Here is a 19,748-nt window from a genome sequence, read left to right on the forward strand (position 1 = left end):
CCTATTACTCTCCATTTCTTCTGACTAATGCACCTTGCCTACACATCCATGAACACTATAGGCAATTTAGCATGGCCAACTCACCTAATTTGCACATCTTTGGATTGTGGGAGGAAACTGGAGCACCCAGAGGAAACCCACGCAGACACGGGCAGTATGCACAAACTCCATTCCTGACACTGTCAGGCAGCAGTGCCAACCACTAAGCCACTATACCGCCTATTATGCGAGATCAGAGATAGTATGTTCCAGTTAGTGTGGTGGGCAAGCCTGGTATGTGTAGGGAATGCTGGATGACAAGAGAAATTGAGACTCTGGCCAAGCAAAAGGAGGCATTTATCATGTATAGACAACTGGGATCGAGTGAATTCCCTAGAAATGTATAAGGGCAGTAGGGGTATACTTAAGAGGGGAATCAGGAGGGCAAAAAAGGGACATGAGACAGCTTTGCCAAATACAGTTAAGGAGAATCCAAAGGCATTCTATAAATACATTAAAAGAACGAAAGAGTGTCTAGGGATAACATAGAGCCCCTTAACATCAACATGGCTATTTATGTGTGGAATCACAGGGGATAGGAGAGATACTAAATGAGTATTTCGCGTCAGTATTTATTGTAGGGAGTGTCATGAAAGCTAGAGAACTTGGAGAAATAAATAGTGATACCTTGAAAAGTGTCCATGTAACAGAAGTCTTAAGAAGTGCAAGAAATCTTAAAACACAATAAGGTAGATAAATGCAAGGGACCTGATCAGGTGTTTCCCTGAACTTTGAGGGAAGCTAAGAAAGAGATTGCTGGGCCCCTTGCTGAGATATTGTATCATCAATACCCATCGGTAAGGTGCCAGAAGACTGGAGGTTAGCTAGTATGGTGCCATTTTTTTGAAGAAAGGCGATAAGGAAAAGCCAGGGAACTACAGACCAGTGAGCCTTCTGCCACTGATGGGCAAGTTATTGGAGGCATTCAGAGGGACAGGATTCACATGGAAAGGCAAGGTCTGCTTGAAGATAGTCAGCATGGCTTTGTACATGGGAAATCGTGTCTTAATAACTGGATTGAATTTCTTTAAGAGGTGACAGTTGAGACTGATGAAGGCAGAGCAGTATACATTGTCTATATATACGTCAAAGCATTTGACAAGGTTCCACATGGTAGACTGATTAGAACATAGAACATAGAACATAGATTAGTACAGCACATCTTTCCACCCTTCAGGCACTCTGCCTGTATTCCTGGTGAAAGGCTTTTGCCCGAAACGTCGATTTTACTGCTCCATGAATGCTGCCTGAACTGCTGTGCTTTTCCAGCACCACTCTGATCTGAACTCTGGTTTCCAGCATCTGCAGTCATTGTTTTTACCCAGCACAGTACAGGCTCATCGGCCCTTGATGTTGTGCCGACCTTTTATCCTACTCTAAGATCAAACTAACCTATGTATCCTTCATTTTACTATCATCCATGTGCCTATCCAAGAGTTGCATAAATGTCCCTAATGTATCTGACTCTACTACCTCCACTGCCAGTGCATTCCATGCACCCACCATCTCAGTGTAAAGAACTGACTTGTGACATGTCTTCTAAACCTTCTTCCAATCATCTTAAAATTATGCCCCCTTGTGATAGCCATTCTGTCCTAGGGAAAAAGCCTATGATTATCCACTCTATCTATACCTCTCATCATCTCGTGCATCATTGTCAAGTCACCTCTCACCCTTCTTTGCTCCAATGAGAAAAGCCTTAGCTCCCTCAACCTTCCTTCATAGGACAAGCCCACCAGTCCAGGCAGAATCCCAGTAAATCTCCTCTGCACCCTCTCTAAAGCTTCCACACCCTTCCTCTAATGAGGTAACCAGAACTGAACACAATGTTCCAAGTGTGGTCTAACCAGGGCTCTCCAGAAGTGCAGCATAACTTCATGGCTCTTAAACTCAATTCCCCTGCTAATGAAAGCCAACACACTATACACCTTAACAACCCTATCAAACTAAGGTGGCAACTTAGAGGGATCTATGGACATGGACCCAAGATCCCTCCATTCCTCCACAGTGCCAAGAATCCTGCCTTTAACCCAGTATTCTGCATTCAATTTCTATCTTCCAAAATGAATCACTTCTCACTTTTCCAGGTTGGATTCCATCTGCCAGTTATCAGCCCAGTACCCCTCTACCAACATATGCAAACAATTGGTGAAACTGGTTAGTAAGGTTAGATCACATGGGATCCATGGGGAGCAAGCCAATGAGTATAGATTTGTCTTGAAGATAGAAGATAGGGGGTGTTGGTGGAGGGATGTTTTTCAGACTGGAGGCCTATGACCAGTGGTGTGCCAAAGGATCAGTGCTGGGTCCACTGCTTTTTTGTCATTTATATAAATTATTTGGATGTGAATATAGAAGGTATGGTTGGTAAGTTAGCAGTTGACACCAAAATAGGTAGTTTGGTGGACAGTGAAGATGATTATCTCAGAGTACAAAGGGACCTTGATCAAATGGGCCAAGGAGCGGCAGATGGAACTTAATGTGAGGTGTTGCATTTTGGTAAGGCAAACCAGGGAAGGACTTATATCTTTAAAGGTAGGACCTGGGAATAATGCTGAACAAATAGACCAGGGATGCAGGTGCATAATTCCTTGAAAGTGGAGTTGCAGGTAGACAGAGTGAAGTACACGTTTGACACACTTGTTTTCATTGGTCATAATACTGAGTATAAGAGTTGGGATGTCACGATGCTGTTATACAGGACATTGGTGAGGCCATTTTCGGTATGTTGTGTACAATTCTGGTCGTCCTTCTATAAGGAGGACATTGTAAATCTTTTCTTAAGTTTAACAATGATGTTGCCAGAATTGGAGTGTTTGAGCTATAGGGAGAGACAGAATAGGCTGGGGCTTTTTTTCCCTGGAGCACAGGAGACTGAGGGGTGACCCTTTAGAGGTTTCTAAAATCATGAGGGGTATGGATAGGGTAACTAGCCAAGTTTCTTTTCCTGGGATGGGTGAGTCCAAAACTAGAGGACATAGATTTAAGGTGAGAGGGGAAAAAAATTTAGAAAAGACCTGAGCGGTACCTTTTTCACACAGAGGGTGAATGAAGGGAGCTAGTAGAGGAGGTGTTGGAGGCTGGTACAATTACAACATTTAAAAGGCATCTGAATGAGTATATGAATAGGAAGGGTTTAGAGGGATATGGGCCAAATGCTGGCAAATGGGACTAGGTCAGATTGTAATGTCTGGTCAGCACAGACAAGTTGGATTAAAAGGTTTGTTTCCATGTTGTATGACTCTATGGTTCTATTTCAGCACATTAATATTTTTTTAAAAACTTATGTTTTTGAATATCCAAAATGCTTGTATTTTTACAACTAGTCTTGGAATATTAAAGAAAAAAGTGCTAACTCAAATGCTGAAAATTTAGGTACTGTCAGCTACTGTGAAACTGTAAACCTCTTGACCATTTTTATCTGCAATAATAGAGACTGTACTTTGTTCTACTAGCTGTGACAAATGGGGACCTCAGGAAGATGTACAAAATTATCTACTTGGCACTTTTAACTGAAGAAACATTCGAATACATCCATGTCATCTCCTACAGTCACTTGTTGAGCTTTATGTGATTGAAAATGAGCATATTCCTTCCCAAAGCCATATCCATGGACTGGGAGAAGGGATAATTCATGGCCCTCCAACTGGAGCCCTAAGGTCTCTTTTTTTCTTTTTTGGGGTGGGGGGGGGTTGCTTTGCTCAGCCCAGGACTGAGGGGGCCCAAAGCAGCACAGAGTCTAGTGATTTGTGTCCTATCTCCACAGAATAGTTGCCCGGTTGTTCCCCGCTACTCACAACTGTAAGTGATACAGCCACAAAGGTTTGCTCTGATCTGTTACTGCAATATTCCTAACTATACCCACGTCATAATGCCTTCATTGCCGAGCAGCCTGTGGAGTAGCTGCACTGAAGCCGCGCCTTACTTTATGCATTGCCTGGTACGATTCTGACATTAATTTGGCACTAAAACCAAAAACATTGGTTGTAACATGCACTCAAGTTAGAATTTCTAAAACAGGGATGAATTTACCGTACCTTTTGAATAACAGAAAATAGCTTGTTTGATATTGTCTTGTTCAAGGGACATTTCAGCCAATTTTACCCACTCCTCTGGGTCACTTGGATTCAGATGAGCTGCAATTAGTCCAAACTGCAGTGATTTTTCCATATCTCCTTGATCTTCATAAATCATTGCAAGAGTGGAAAAGGGCTCATAGGCAAGAGGAGCTAGACAAAAGAAGAAGTTATGCACAGTGTGTCAAAAGTGTTTTGAACAATACATTAGGTTACTTCACTCTCTGTGCTAAGTGGCTTATTGCAGTAAATTGTTCACAATATCACAAAACATATTACATTTCTACTCTTTAAATGAGAGACAATGGAATCAATCTCAATACAAATGATATTTGAAAGACCATAATAAAATAACCAGTATATGTAACATAGATAAGAAGCATAGGACTGATGGATGAATGGGAGTTGGCAGAGATAGGTTTCAGGCTGAAGTGTTCTGGATCAGCTCTTGCTCATATAGTTTAGTAAATAATAAGTTGGTCAGGTCTGCAATAGAATAGTCAGGTCTAACATTAATAAAGACATGGACAAAGGTTTTCGCAGGAGACATGATGAATGAGGAGAAAAGTTGGTTGTATTATGGAGGTTAAAGTGAACAGACTTAGAGTTAAGGCAGATGTGGTGAGAAGTTCACTCTGGTATCAAATATGTCAGCAAGGTTGTGAAAACTCTGGGTCATGCAAAGCCAATTACCCTCATAGTAAAGAGAGATTTATGAACAGTAGCAGCAAGAAATAAATAAAAAGTATGGTGCTGGAGAAACTCAGCTCACTGAGTTTTGAATGGACTTCTCAAATGTTAATTCTGACATCTCACTCTGCATCTTTTGCGCAGATGGAACTCTGTATTCTGCATTCTGTTCCGCTACCCTGATGCACTTTGTACAGTACAATCTGTATAGCACGCGAAATCACATCTTAGTACGTGACAATAATAAATTAATCAATCAATATTAATTGTATTTTCTCTCCACAGATGCTGACATGCCTGCTAGGCTTCTCCAGCATGTTCTGTTTTTATTTCTGATCTCCAGCATCCACTGTACCTTGCTTTTAAGAAAAAGCAAGTATTGCTGTAATTATACAGACCTTGTGTGTGAGTGCAGTTATACAGTTTTTGTCTTCACATCTAAAAGAAAGAATAAGCTTACCTCAAGGGTGGTACTGCAAAACGTCACAACGAGTTGTTCATAGGATGAAAGAGGTGTCTTAGAATGAAAGACTGAGTAAATTGAATCTACTTTTTCTGAAGCTGAGAGAAAATAATTGGTGATCTCATTCAAACATGCAAGATTCTGAATGGGACTGACAGGACAGAGAATGACAATAAAGGTTTCCCCTGGCTGGGAAACCTAACGTTAGGGATTAGAATGGCTGAAGACAAAAAAATATGAAAAGGTATGACCAAAGACAAAAAAGCCTAAATTTTTCTTTTGTGATAAGGAATCCAGTCATGAATTCCGGGCTAAATTTTATAGTTCCTCACTAAGTGTCAGTTTCATCAAGTTTCTTGAAGGGTTGCTCCCAATGACCTCTCATGCAATTCTGACACATTTCCCAATGTAACCCACATGTTGCTATAAGATTCTGCTGTCGGAGGAGCAGCAAGAACTGGAGGAGGGAACCTGCCTTAGGGGAAGTGAAGTCTTGAAGAACCAGAATCTGTGATTGAACAGAAGCAGCTCCATCTTTCCAACATTCATTGCTCCTTCAATCAAAAATTAAATGTGAGTTCACTTTCTCACTGACAGGGAACTGCAATTCTTTTATAGCCTGTGTTGCACTAGGACCGGACATCAGAACATACAGATGGCACATTTCTGAGATTTCAGAAAACTACTAAATGTGGAAATTACCATGAATGAATATGAAAAGAAATTCTGAATTAATACCCGAGTATATTTTTCAAAGTGACTTCACTGAGTTTGGAGATTGATAATTTTGCAGATGATGGTCTGACCTTCAAACAGCATATAAACCAATAACATTTGTACCTTGTCTGATGATTTCCATACACATCATCACTGCTTCTTCTCTGTCTCCTCGTGCAAACCTAATATTAGCTTCTCCCATGAGACCTCTCAAAGCTTTAGGGAGTTTACTCCGAGGACGCCTCTCCTAAAATGTTTGAGGCGATGAGGGCAGAGAGAAAAACAAAAAGATTAAAGTTAAATTCCCAAGTCTTCAAAGGTACCATATCGACAAACTCAAACTTCTACATTCTACTTATGACTGTAACTTTTCAACAATTTGAACATATATGGAGTCAAGGGTACAAACAGTGTAGTGTGTCAAAGTTTGCAGACGACACGAAGATGAGTGGCAAAGCAAAATGTGTAGTGGACTATGAAACTTTGCAGAATAACATAGATACTTTAAGTGAGTGGGCAAAGGTCTGGCAGATGGAGTACAATGTTAATAAATGTGAAGTCATCCATTTTTGGTAGGAGCAACAGTGAAAAGGACTATTACTTGATATGCTTGCCTTCATCAGCCGGGGTATTGAGTATAAGAGCTGGCAGGTCATGTTAAAATTGTACAAGACGTTGGTTCGGCCGCATTTAGAATACTGTGTACAGTTCTGAGCACCACGTTACCAAAAGGATGTGGGCGCTTTGGAGAGGATGCAGAGAAGGTTTACAAGGATGTTGCCTGGTATGGAAAGTGCTAGCTATGAAGAGAGGTTGAGTAGGTTAGGTTTATTTTAACTAGAAAAAAGGAGATTGAGGGGGGACCTGAAAAGACAAAGTGGATAGAGACAAGCTTTTTCCCAGGGTGACGGATTCCCTAACGAGAGGTCACGCTTTCAAGGTGAGAGGTGGAACGTTTAAGAGGGATACACACAGTAAGTACTTCACACAGAGGATGGTGAGCGTTTGGAACGCGTTGCCAGCAGAGGCAGGCATGGTAGATTCATTTAAATTGCATCTGAACAGATGCATGAATAGGTAGTGAGCAGAGGGATACAAATGCCTAGGAATTGACCAACAGGTTTAGACAATACATTTGGATTGGCTCAGGCTTGGAGGGGTCAAGCTGTTCCTGGGCTGTAAATTTTCTTCATTCTTTGAATGGTAAAAAGTTACAGCATGCTGCTATGCAGAAAGACTTAGGTGTCCTTGTGCATGAATCACAGAAAACTCATCTGTAGGTACAACATGTAATTAGCTGCAAATGTGTTGCTGGTCAAAGCACAGCAGGTTAGGCAGCATCTCAGGAATAGAGAATTCGACGTTTCGAGCATAAGCCCTTCATCAGGAATAAGAGAGAGAGAGCCAAGCAGGCTGAGATAAAAGGTAGGGAGGAGGGACTAGGGGGAGGGGCGATGGAGGTGGGATAGGTGGAAGGAGGTCAAGGTGAGGGTGATAGGCCGGAGTGGGGTGGGGGCGGAGAGGTCAGGAAGAGGATTGCAGGTTAGGAGGGCGGTGCTGAGTTGAGGGAACCGACTGAGACAAGGTGGGGGGAGGGGAAATGAGGAAGCTGGAGAAATCTTAAGAGAGAGAGAGCCAAGCAAATGGAATTTTGCCCTTCGTTGCTAAAGGGGTTGAGTTTAAAAGCAGGGAAGTTATGTTGCAGCTGTACAAGATGCTGGTGAGGCCACACCTGGAGTACTGTGTGCAATTTTGGTCTCCATACTTGAGAAAGGATGTTCTTGCACTAGAGGGGGTGCAGAGGAGGTTCACTAGATTGATTTGGAGTTGAGGAAGTTGGCTTATGAGGAGAGACGGAGTAGACTTGGATTATATTTATTGGAATTTAGAGGATGAGGGGGATCTTATAGAAATATAAGAAATTATGAAGGGAATAGATAAGATAGACTTAGAGAGGATGTTTCCACTGGCAGGTGAAACTAAGACAAGGAGGCATAGCCTCAAAATTACGGGGACAGATTTAGGACTGAATTGAGAAGGAATTTCTTCACCCAGAGGGTTGTGAATCTATGGAATTCCCTGCCCAGTGAAAAAGTTGACAGTATTTCAGTAAACGTTTTTAAAGCTAAGATAGATTTTTTAAAACAATAAATGAATTAAGGGTTACAGGGGTATGTGGAGAGGTTGGGTACGTGGAGCTGAGGCCATGAAAAGATCAGCCATAATCTTATTGAATGGTGGACCAGGCTCGAAGCGCGGGCTGGCTTACTCATGCTCCTAGTTCTTATGTTCTCATCACAAACCATACATTAAGAAGAATAGGCTTCATCTGCTTATCTCCTCTGAAAATAATGTTAATATGTTCATAACTCTCAAGTCTCCTTCTCAACAGATGCTAATCCAATTCCCAGCTAAAAGTCTCAATTGAACAGGAATCAATTGTCTTCCCTGGGAGTTAACTATTTGCTTACTTTAAGCACCTTTATTTTAAGAAAACATTTGTTGCTAACTTATGCTATTGCACACTGTGTCCCCATCCTCCCTTATATTAGTGGAATAAAGAAATTTCAGGAAAAAACATGATAACAGACTTGAAAATAATTAGAGACAAGTATGCTTGAGGTTAACAAATATTGTCATCTACTAATTTAAGTGTTGTGGTCTCTAGAAAATTAATGCCTCCCTTGAGTTTGTGATTTTAATCTTAATGGAGTGGTGACGTCTTTTGAGGATCCCAATGAATTCTTCTAATTCTGCTTGTGTGTGAGATCCATACACCCCATATATCAGCACAAATACAGTCGTTAATGTTCTGATATGAATGCACAACTTTGAAAAAGAGTTATTGAGAATGCAAACAAAGCCCCTGAAAATCAAAATGAAGCCATTGAAAAAAAATTATTTTGATTCTCCTCTACACCATTACCCTTCAGAAATGGCCTCACCATATTGAGAATTTATCATAAATAATCTGACATACCGTAGTATATTTGTAATGACCCAAAAAGGTCTCTCATTTCCTAATTTTTCTGGGATTTAACCTATACAAATTATGGACAATTCTACCTGGAAAGATTCATAAGTAGTAATTCAAACAGCAATTTCAGATTATTGTTAAAAGTTTATTAATTTCAAAATTTAAACTAAAGTTTCAAATCATAGTATTTATTGTGTTTAAAAGTATATAAGAGATGGCATTACTAAAGGGTTTTTTCCTCAGAAAGTGGTTTTTACACTCAATTAATTTCAATGTAGCATCTTCTATATGCTGAGTGTTGCAATTTGCTCACCCTTTGCATTTTCTTATGTTCCCGGTGTAGCTCCATTTCTAAGGCAAAAACTTCTCCAGCAGAAAGCTGTTCACTTTGTTCCTGTTCCTCATCATCATCATCACTTACATGATCACCAAACATTGAAGCAAAAACCCGATGGACAGACTTGCTAACACCATCAGAAGTTTCTTCTGCAGAATAAACAATTGCTAATTTTGAATTTGTGCTTGTTTAGGAGAAGTTAAATATTCACAACTAAAGTTGAAATAAAAACAAGACAGTTAACAATTCACTGTATATAATATCCATAAGATTTTCACCCTTTATGTGTTTTGGGAAATGTATATCTTCATTTTTTATCATCTTCCAGTACCAGACATAATTCGGGATCATAAAATCATCCAAAGGAGAGTACTATTGGATTTGAAACGTTAACTCTATTTTTCTCTCTCTATGAATGCGGACAGATCTTTTTGAGTCTCTTGCATGATTTGCCTTTACATCATAAAATCATTATATCATAAATAGTAACACTATACTAATTTACAAAGGTTCTTTTTAATGTGTGCCCTGCACCCAGAACAAGTTGGAGAAACCGTAAAAATTGGCTTAGGATAACCTTTTCCATTAGGCTGACACTTCATAACAACTGTTAGTACATGTCAAAATAATTCAAACTGCGAAGTGCTTTTGAATAGCTGATGATGTGAGAGATGGCATATTAATGAAATCTTTCCTTCACTCAAATGGATATTTAGTATTAAAAACATTAGTTACTATCAAATATTTTATTACCAATGCATTATTGCAAACTGCAAACAAAACCATTGAACACAGCTGTGTGCTGTTTGTAAACTGATCCAAGCACGTATTCCCAGCTACACATGGGAGTGAATATATCAAAAAAAATTCTGCCAGATGTTTCTACACCAAAACAACATTTTCAATGCAAACTAGGGCATTGAAATGGAGCAGCTCAAAGTACATTTACGCACAGTGTAAAACCCATTTAAACCACTTGATTTCAATTTTGACAGGATTCATCAGGATTTCTGAGGGAAGTTAGGATGGAGATACCAGGGGCTCAAACCATAATCTTTCAACTCTCCTTGGATATGGGAGCATTGCCAGACTATTGGAGGATTGCAACTGTTACAGACCTGTTCAAAACAAGGAGAGAAGTATAAATCTGATGACTACAGATGTATCAGTCTAATAAGAGTTAAAGAATTAATTATTGTCAGGACAGAATTAATTTTCACTGGGGAATCATAATTAAGTAAAGTCAAGTTACTATTGTTCTAGAGGACCTCAGGGCTGCTGGGAGATGACTGGTGGTGAGTTTAGCTAGTGGGTCATCACCCCTAAGGCAAGGGCTGAAGTTGAGAAAACAGGACCTTCATAGTGACCTTAGCTGGTACAGGAATTAAACCCAAGCTGTTAGCATCACTCCTCATCACAAATCACCATCAGCCATCCGAGCCGTAATATAAGGGACAACCAACATGGATACAATAAAGATCAGTCATTTCTGACTAAACTTTCTTATTGAACACTTTAATGAAGAAACAGAGTGAATTGATGAAGGTAGTCCAATGGATGTATTTACATTTTCAAAACACATTTGATAATACCACATAAAAGAATTCTTCAGAAGATAAAATATGTTTTTATAAGAATGTAATTGGTCATGTGCCAGGAGGCAGAAAATAGAGGTGAATGGACATTCCTCCAACTCGAGAAAGACATGGAGTGGCATGCCCTAAAGCTAGTATTAGGATCTTTGGTCATCATTACATAGAAATGACATGGATTTGATTATAGGAAATACAGTTTCCTACTTTGAAGATAGTACAAAACTTGTCAGTCTAGTAAACAGAAAGCAGAAGCATGCCAATTTTCAGGAACACAGACTGAATATTGAAATGGGTCGACTCATTGAAGATACAATTCAATATAAGTATGTATAGAGTGTATACTTGAAAAGAAACAACATGGAGGAGTTATGTAGTGGACAGAGAAGGTTATCTCAGAGTACAACAGGATCTTGATCAGATAGTTGAAAATGTGTTGCTGGTTAAAGCCACGTTCTCAACCACAGCCACATCTCCTTCCTCAGCACCTGCCTATGGAACCGACTGATCCCACACGGACTCCTCATTTCCCCTCCCCCCACCTTGTCTCAGTCGGTTCCCTCAACTCAGCACCGCCCTCCTAACCTGCAATCTTCTTCCTAACCTCTCCGCCCCCACCCCACTCCGGCCGATCACCCTCACCTTGACCTCCTTCCACCTATCACATCTCCATCGCCCCTCCCCCAAGTCCCTCCTCCCTACCTTTTATCTTAGCCTGCCTGGCACCCTCTCCTCATTCCTGATGAAGGGCTTATGCCCGAAACGTCGAATTTCCTATTCCTTGGATGCTGCCTGACCTGCTGTGCTTTAACCAGCAACACATTTTCAACTGTGATCTCCAGCATCTGCAGACCTCATTTTTTACCTCTTGATCAGATAGGCCAATGGGCCAAGGAATGGCACTTGTAGTTTAATTTAGATAAGTGTGAAGTGTTGCATTTTGGTAAGGCAAATAGAGCAGGACTGATACACTTAATGACAGGGCCCTGGGGAGTGTTGCCGAGCAAAGAGACCTTGAGGTGCAGCTTCATAGTTTCTTAAAGTGGAGTCGCAGGTACCAGGGTAGTGAAGAAGGCGTTTGGTATGCTTGCCTTAATTGATCAGTGTTTTGAGTGGGGAGTTGGGATGTCATTTTGTGGCTGTAAAGGAAATTGGCTAGGCTACTTTTGGAATAATGCATTCAATTCCAGATTCCCTGCTGTAGGAAAGATGTTGTTAAACTTGAAAAGAGTGCATAAAAGATTTACAAGCATGTTGTCAGGATTGGAGGGTTTAAGCTATAAGGAGAAGCTAAATATGCTGGGGCTATTTTGCCTTGTGTGTTGGAGGTTAAGAGGTGATGTTGCAGAGATTTACAAAATCATAAAGGGCATGGATGGGATAAATAACCAAGGTCTTTTCCTCAGGCTAGGGGAGTCCAAAACAAGGAGGCATAGGTTGAAGGTGAGAGGGGAAAGATTTTAAAGACACCTAAGAAGCAACTTTTTCACACATAGGGTGATGCATGTATGGAACGAGCTGCCAGAGGAGGTGGTGGAGGCTGATACAATTACAACATTTAAAAGGCATCGAGTTGGGTATATGAATAGAAAAGGTTTAGAGGGAAATGGGCAAATTGTGACTAGATTAATTTAGGATATCCGGTTGTCATGATTGAGTTTGACTGAAGGGTCAGTTTCCACGTTGTACAGCTCTACGACTCTATAATCAAAATGGTATTATTTTGAGATGGGTGCAAAAGCAGAGGATTCTGGAACCACATTTTCATAAGTCTTCGAAGGTGGCAAGGAAGTTGCCAGGATGGTTAGGTAAATATTTTGGACACGTAACTTTGTGAATAGGAGCATTGAATAGTGGGGATTTATGGAATTTATGGGCATTTATACATGGAATATTGGAGACTTCAGCTACTTGGACATGACAGTTTTTTTTTCCTCTTTGGACTATAGAAGGTTATAGGAAGACCTAACAGATGCAATCAAATCAGAAATGGCTGTGATAATTCAAGTAGGGAGAAACACTGGCTGCTTATCCATCGGGAAGTGTGCTTCCTTTAAGTACATCAGGAAAGCAACGGGAAACTAACTGATGCAATTTTGTTTCAAATTTAATTGCTCATGGGTTTTAAACATGGGAGACTCCTATAAAATAAAATCACAAGTGTTTCAATAATGAGAGGTCACAGATTTTTAAAAATTAACAAAAGAAAGGAAATAAGGAAAAAACTAGTTCACACCAACAGTTGTTATGATGTGGAACACATTACCTGAAAGAGTGATGAAATCAGATTCACAGTAATTTCAAAGGGCAGGCAGACAAATATTTAAATAGAACTAACTTTCAGGGTTAATGGGAAAAATGTAAGCTATAAGTCTTTCATACAACTGGGATGACAACAACTTAACATGTGATCTCCTTTTGTGCTGTAACGCTTTATGATGAGTCAGATATAAAAATTACACTAGGTCTGTCTGAACAAGACAAAGGGTGGCAAGTTCAAGCAAACACATTATATAAAGTTGAGGAACCTTCAATTTTCTCTCATCTCCAGTTGAATTCTGGAGATTACATACATGGTGTTTAAATGGAAACTTCTTCACATGTGAAGGATATCAAAATCATTTGAGACGTAAGGAATGGTCATTCCTGTACATTTGCAAATCTCCAGAATTCCTTGTGACGGTCCCATTCTCAGAATTATGAAGCATCGATATTTGGTGGTGACGGTGACACCTTTGGAAACACTGACTACTTATCCATCAGGAAGTGAGGAAAGTAAGTACATGAGGAAAGCAAAGGGAAACTAACTGATGCAATTTTTTTTCAAACTTAATTGCTCATTGATGCTAAACATGGGAGACTCCTATCAGAAAGGAAAGCACAAGATCACAAGTCATAGAGAAATGAGCACAATACTTGTCCTTATGTTTCCTACCTTACAACAGGGACTGCACTTCAAAATCTACTTTATTGGCTGTACATGCTAGGAGACAAATAGTTGTAGCAAAAAGCACTATTTAAATACCAGGTCGTTTTTTTTCTTATCTTTGACAGATTACGACAATTACATATCAGAAAGCAGTTCTCACTGCTCCAGCAAAGATCAGATTTTAACAAAGATTATGTTACTTGGAAACTTGGCTTTGAAAATAAAGGAAAATGAATTTCACTTATTATTTCTGACAGAGTTTGATGTGCATTTTATTTTAAACATGTCAGAAAGTCAATGAGTTTAAAAAGTAGTTTCAAAAAGATCATTCTACTAAATAAGTTAGTTGATTGTGCTCAAGGCACTATATTGACGAAAGTTACTGTTTTAAATGCAAGACATCAAGTAGGATGTAACCCACATCATGGTAAGAGCAGACCCTGCTAAATCTATATTACCTAGCTTGCCAAATGCTTTACCAATTAGAAATTTACAATGTGTAAAATGGTATCGTTTAATTGAATAAACCAAAATAATTTTTATGTTTTAATTTTCTATATACCATAGCAACATATATAATTTCTTGCTTGAAAAGTGGCACTGACAAGCTTTTCTAAATTAGATTAATCATGTACCTAAATCATTTTGTTTTTGCTTGTTTCGGCTGTGAGGGGCCCTGGAAGGGCCAACTTGATCTTCAACTGCAGTGATTTCTGCTTCATCTTCAGTCACTCCATCACCAACGGCTTCCTAAACAAAAAACACTTATCAGATGGGACATTGGTTAGGCCACTGTTGGAATATTGCGTGCAATTCTGGTCTCCTTCCTATCGGAAAGATGTTGTGAAACTTGAAAGGGTTCAGAAAAGATTTATAAGGATGTTGCCAGGGTTGGAGGATCTGAGTTACAGGGAGAGGCTGAACAGGCTGGGGCTGTTTTCCCTGGTGCGTCAGAGGCTGAGGGGTGACCTTATAGAGGTTTACAAAATTATATGGGGCATGGATAGGATAAATAGGCCAAGTCTTTTCCCTGGGGTCGGGGAGTCCAGAACTAGAGGGCATAGGTTTAGGGTGAGAGGGGGAAGATAAAAGAGACCTAAGGAGCAACTTTTTTATGCAGAGGGTGGTACGTGTATGGAATGAGCTGCCAAAGGATGTGGTGGAGGCTGGTACAATTGCAACATTTAAAAGGCACGTGGATGGGTATATGAATAGGAAGGGTTTGGAGGGATCTGGGCCGGGTGCTGGCAGGTGGGACTAACTTGGGTTGGGATATTTGGTCGGCATGGACAGGTTGGACCGAAGGGTCTGTTTCCATGCTGCACATCTCTATGACTCTATGACTCTATATCATATTCATAGCAAACACACATCATAGATGAAAATACGTTAAAATCATGCATGCATTTCATATTTTCTTGTTTTTTTAACCAATTATAAAATTAACAATATAAGTACAGTGAGCTCACACTTAAAAATGCTCAATTCAGGCAATTGTGAACAAAATTTACATTTATCACATCATTAACAGTCAATTTCAATTCTCATTTAGCACTAAATGCTTCTTCTCCACAAAAAACAAGTTTTACTCCAATTCCTAAAATCTTTACATCATACTGTTGTCCCATCTCGTAATCTCATCCAAAATACAAGATATTTCCTCATTTGAGAAAAAAAATGATTCACTGCAATAATACGCTGAGAATGTTGAGAACATTTACTACTTATACAGAACTTTGAAATAACACAAAGGCAAATTTCACTTCCGGTCAGACACCATCTTAACTCAGAAAAATATCCTTTATGGTCACTCGGTTAAAATTCTGCAACTCATTCATCAACATCCAAATGGATGGGCCTACATCACAAGAATTGCAGTGGTTTAAGAAAACAGCTATCAATTCATCTAAAACAAAATCAATTCACTCACAGGAAAATCATCCAAAAACATGCTCTTGAGGCAATTAGAACTTCAAAATAACTATTGGTGTATTTTTCATAAAATATATGAATTATCTGCATATTCCTTTCACTGTCAGTCATTAGATTCTACTACTTCCAGATTATAGTACAACATTACCTATGCAGTAGAGGTCAAAGAACTTGTGGCATAGTGACAGTATCCCTATGTCTATAAATGTAATTCCAATTTCCAGCCCACTCTCACCATCTCTGACTCTTCCCTTCTCATTGTCAACATATGTTTCCATTTCTGGAGATAGGCTGGCCACAAATATCCACTACAAACCACTGACTCCCACAGTTACCTTGACTATACATGCTCACATACTATTTCTAGTAAAAACTCCATTCCATTGTCCCAGTTCCTCTGTCTCTGTTGCATCTGTTCTGATGATGCTAATGCCGAAATGTCCACCTTCTTCCTCAACCAAGCATTCCCCAGCACCAGAGTTGACAGGGCCCTCAGCCAAGTCTGACCCATCTCCCACATGTTAGCTTCCATATTCTCTCATCTTTCCCACCATGCGATAGGGGGCCCCCTTGTCCTCACCTACCATCTCACCAGCATCCACAGGTAGAAGATCATTAGCCACTATTTCTGCCACCCCAGCAGGATGCCACTACCAGACATATATTTCCTCCCCTCCCTTGTCATTGTTCCGCAAGGACTGTTCCCTCCAGGACACCCTGGTCCACTCCTTCAGTCCCATCACCACTCCACACAGTCCCCATGGCATTCTCCATGCAACCACAGAAGGTGTAGTACTGTCCATATATTTCCTCCTTCTTCAGTATCCAAAGGCCCTAACACAGCTTCCAGGTGAAGCTGTGCTTTACCCACACTTCACTCAATCCAATCCACCGTTTTCGCTGCTCACGATGTGGACGTCTCTATGTTGGGGAAACAAAGCTTGGACTGGGTAACTGCTTTGCAGGAAGTTAAAAATCACAACACCAGGTTATACTCCAACAGGTTTATTTGGAAGCTTTCAGAGTGCCTTGTTCAGGTGGTTGTGGAGTAGAACCACAAGACACAGAATTTATAGCAAAAAATTACAGTGTCATACAAGTAAAATTATATACTTAACAAACCTCAATTGCCCAAATAAACCTTTTGGATGATAACCTGGTGTTGTCTGATTTTTAACTTAGTTCACCCCAGTCCAACACTGACTCCTACACATCATGTTCCATCTGCAAAAAAGACTCTGAGCTTCCAGTTGCCTGCCATTTGAACACACCACTTTGTTCCCTGGCCAACATCACTGTCTCAGGCTTGCTGCAGTGCTCCAGCGAAACTCAGCACAAGCTGGAAGAACAGCACCTCATTTTCCACTTGAGAACTGTGCAACCTTCTGGTCTCAATATCAAGTTCAACATGTCCTTACCCTAACCCCACACACTAGGCCTTGTTATCACATAGTCTGCTATTACACACTACCCATCATTAGCTACTAATAGACCCCATTAGCTGTTATTCATTCTCTTAGGCTGTTATCCATTCCTTTGTTTGTCCAACTGTTCTTCTCTCTCTTTGGGCTCTATTGACCTATCATTTATTCAGTGGCCCCTCCCCCCCACACTATCTTCTGCATAAAAACTACTCGTTTCTAAATACAATTGGTTCAAAAGAAGGGTCACTGGATTCAAAACATTAACTCTGATTTCTCTGCACAGATGCTGCCAGACCTGCTGAGATTTTCCAGCAATTTCTGTTTTTGTTCCTGATAGCATACCCGCCTGAGTCGGAAGTTTTCAAGCGCCACTCTATGACTTGTGTTACCCTAACACATAGCCTCCCTAACCTCTATGTTATTATTTCTCTTCTTCAAAACAGGTTAGTATCAATTTTCAAATCTTTCCAACATATGCCAATGGCACACAGTAAGAGTGGGAAATACTTCTGGTCAGACATATAATGTTTTGGGCTCCAACATTCACATAAAACTTATGCTGCCACAACAAATTGTACTTTTTCTGAGGGAGAAGAGAGGATCCAGTTGGTTCAGATTGCTGAACAGCTGGTGTAGATCAGACCTGTCTCCAAGCACAGAATTCATCATGAGAAAGCAAAGGCTCCTATTTCTAATTTGGCTCCTCTGAACTTCTACTAATAGCTCTTTACACACAGCTTGCCCACGGTATCAATGTGAACAAGTTAAGTCCGTAAATCTCCTTGTTAAGGTTGTAACATTAGAGAATTTAGTACACCAAGCTAATTAATTAATTTGTGAACATCTGGCAGTTACACCTCGTGAACATATGCCTGAGGTCTGCAGTCACACTGTGTATGAATGCTAGTTACCTGTCTTTCTGATACATTTGTGCATGCATATATTTTACTCAATTTATCAAGAAGAAAATGATTAGTTTGAGGAAGGACTGCATTGAGCTAACACTTGGTGAGTAAAGGAGGTGTATGCATTCTGCTCAGGGCCTTGGATAAGGGGCTGTATATAATGCACACATACAAAGATGATTATGATAAGCAGGATATTTTTGTGGCTGGTGGCTCTGAGTAACAACATATTCACCTCTGAATCAAACTGTTGTGAGTTCAAGCCCCACTACAATAATTTAAATTTAGAAGGCTGAAGCTTCTGCCAAGTGGCAATCATTTCCAGCACAAACATTATTGGGTGTGGGAGGGAGGTGGTAATAGGCCGTAATGATAGCTGGGTTAAAAAAGTATAATGCCATATGGTTAATGACTTTTCCCCCACATGGGGTGAGTCCAAAACTAGAGGGCATAGGTTTAGGGTGAGAGGGGAAAAATTTAAAAGGAGCCTAAGGGGTAACTTAGTCACGCAGGTGGTGTGTGTATGGAATGGGCTGCCAGAGGAAGTGGTGGAGGCTGGTACAATTACATTTAAAAGGCATCTGAATGTGTGTATGAATAGAACAGGTTTTGGGGGAAATGGGCCAAGTGCTGGAAAATGGGAATAGATTAGGTTAGGATATCTGATCAGTGCAGACGATTGGAACTAAAGGGACTGTTTCCATGCTGTACATCCTCTGTGACTCTATGTAGGGTAGCGAGTAAGTGTGGGTGGGATTTGGATGTGCCAGGTCAGAGTTTGTATCTGTGAGTAAAAAATGAGGTCTGCAGATGCTGGAGATCACAGCTGAAAATGTGTTGCTGGTCAAAGCACAGCAGGTCAGGCAGCATCTCAGGAATAGAGAATTCGACGTTTCGAGCATAAGCCCTTCATCAGACCAGAGTATCTGGCCAGAGTATTCCACAAGGGTTCAGAGGCGGGGCATCAATGTGAGTGATTTGCATTGGGGGGGGGGGGGGTATCAGTTTTAGAGCAGACTAGGAGTTAGAGCAAGTCATGCTCCCCTTATCCCCAACAACAATGAAGCTAAGTCGGAACCATCAAGTCTCCAGCTCTAAAGCAGAGGTTTGTTGATGCATCAGAAGTTTAAATGTCCCAGTAATAACCAATTAACAATCTCCGACCGTCTGAAGACGGAAATATCTGGGCCTTAACGCAGGCTGATACTTGGGTGAAATACTGAGGCACTGAAAGGTGCGGTGAGACGTGTATCTAGATTTGGTCCGTCCTCTGGGATGGTGGATAAAGGACAATGGGCGGGGGGGAGAGAACTGCTCGGGTCTCTCACCCTTTCTGTGGCTTTCCTCTCCTCCCGGAGCCGTTCAAATTCCTCAAATGTGATCTTTCCTTCCAAGTAGTCGATCAGCTCGGGGCTGAAGCCAGACATTTTCCACCCGGACAGATTACAGTGTGACACTCATCTCTCAGTCCTCAGCCTGTACCATCCGGTGGAACACGGAGGCTATATATTTGTTCCGGGCTTTCCATTCCCCCTCCTTAAAAAGGCCTGATTTTCTGGTCCCTTTGGACCGTGCCTTGCTTTGATTTTCACCTACTTTCATACAGAACTTTACAGAAATTAATAAATTATCTCCTCATTGTTCCACTGTTTTCATTGGCAACTTAT

At 40.6% G+C, this 19,748-nt stretch overlaps 1 protein-coding gene across 1 annotated transcript in view; it reads right to left on the reverse strand.

The window, feature by feature from the left end:
• gtf3c3 (general transcription factor IIIC, polypeptide 3) overlaps positions 1–19,544 on the reverse strand; it is a 61,269-nt gene extending 41,725 nt beyond the window's left edge. The window contains exons 1-5 of the mRNA XM_060828013.1: positions 19,410–19,544; positions 14,456–14,570; positions 9,276–9,448; positions 6,109–6,232; positions 4,077–4,268 (exon numbers count right to left, since the gene is read on the reverse strand). Of these exons, the coding sequence (XP_060683996.1) occupies positions 4,077–4,268; positions 6,109–6,232; positions 9,276–9,448; positions 14,456–14,570; positions 19,410–19,508 (703 nt within the window). The 5' untranslated portion in view covers positions 19,509–19,544. The remainder of the gene's footprint in view (positions 1–4,076; positions 4,269–6,108; positions 6,233–9,275; positions 9,449–14,455; positions 14,571–19,409) is intronic.
• Positions 19,545–19,748: the final 204 nt, after the last annotated feature.

The sequence above is a fragment of the Hemiscyllium ocellatum genome, chromosome 7 (genome assembly GCF_020745735.1).
Source record: "Hemiscyllium ocellatum isolate sHemOce1 chromosome 7, sHemOce1.pat.X.cur, whole genome shotgun sequence".
Classification (NCBI taxonomy): domain Eukaryota; kingdom Metazoa; phylum Chordata; class Chondrichthyes; order Orectolobiformes; family Hemiscylliidae; genus Hemiscyllium; species Hemiscyllium ocellatum.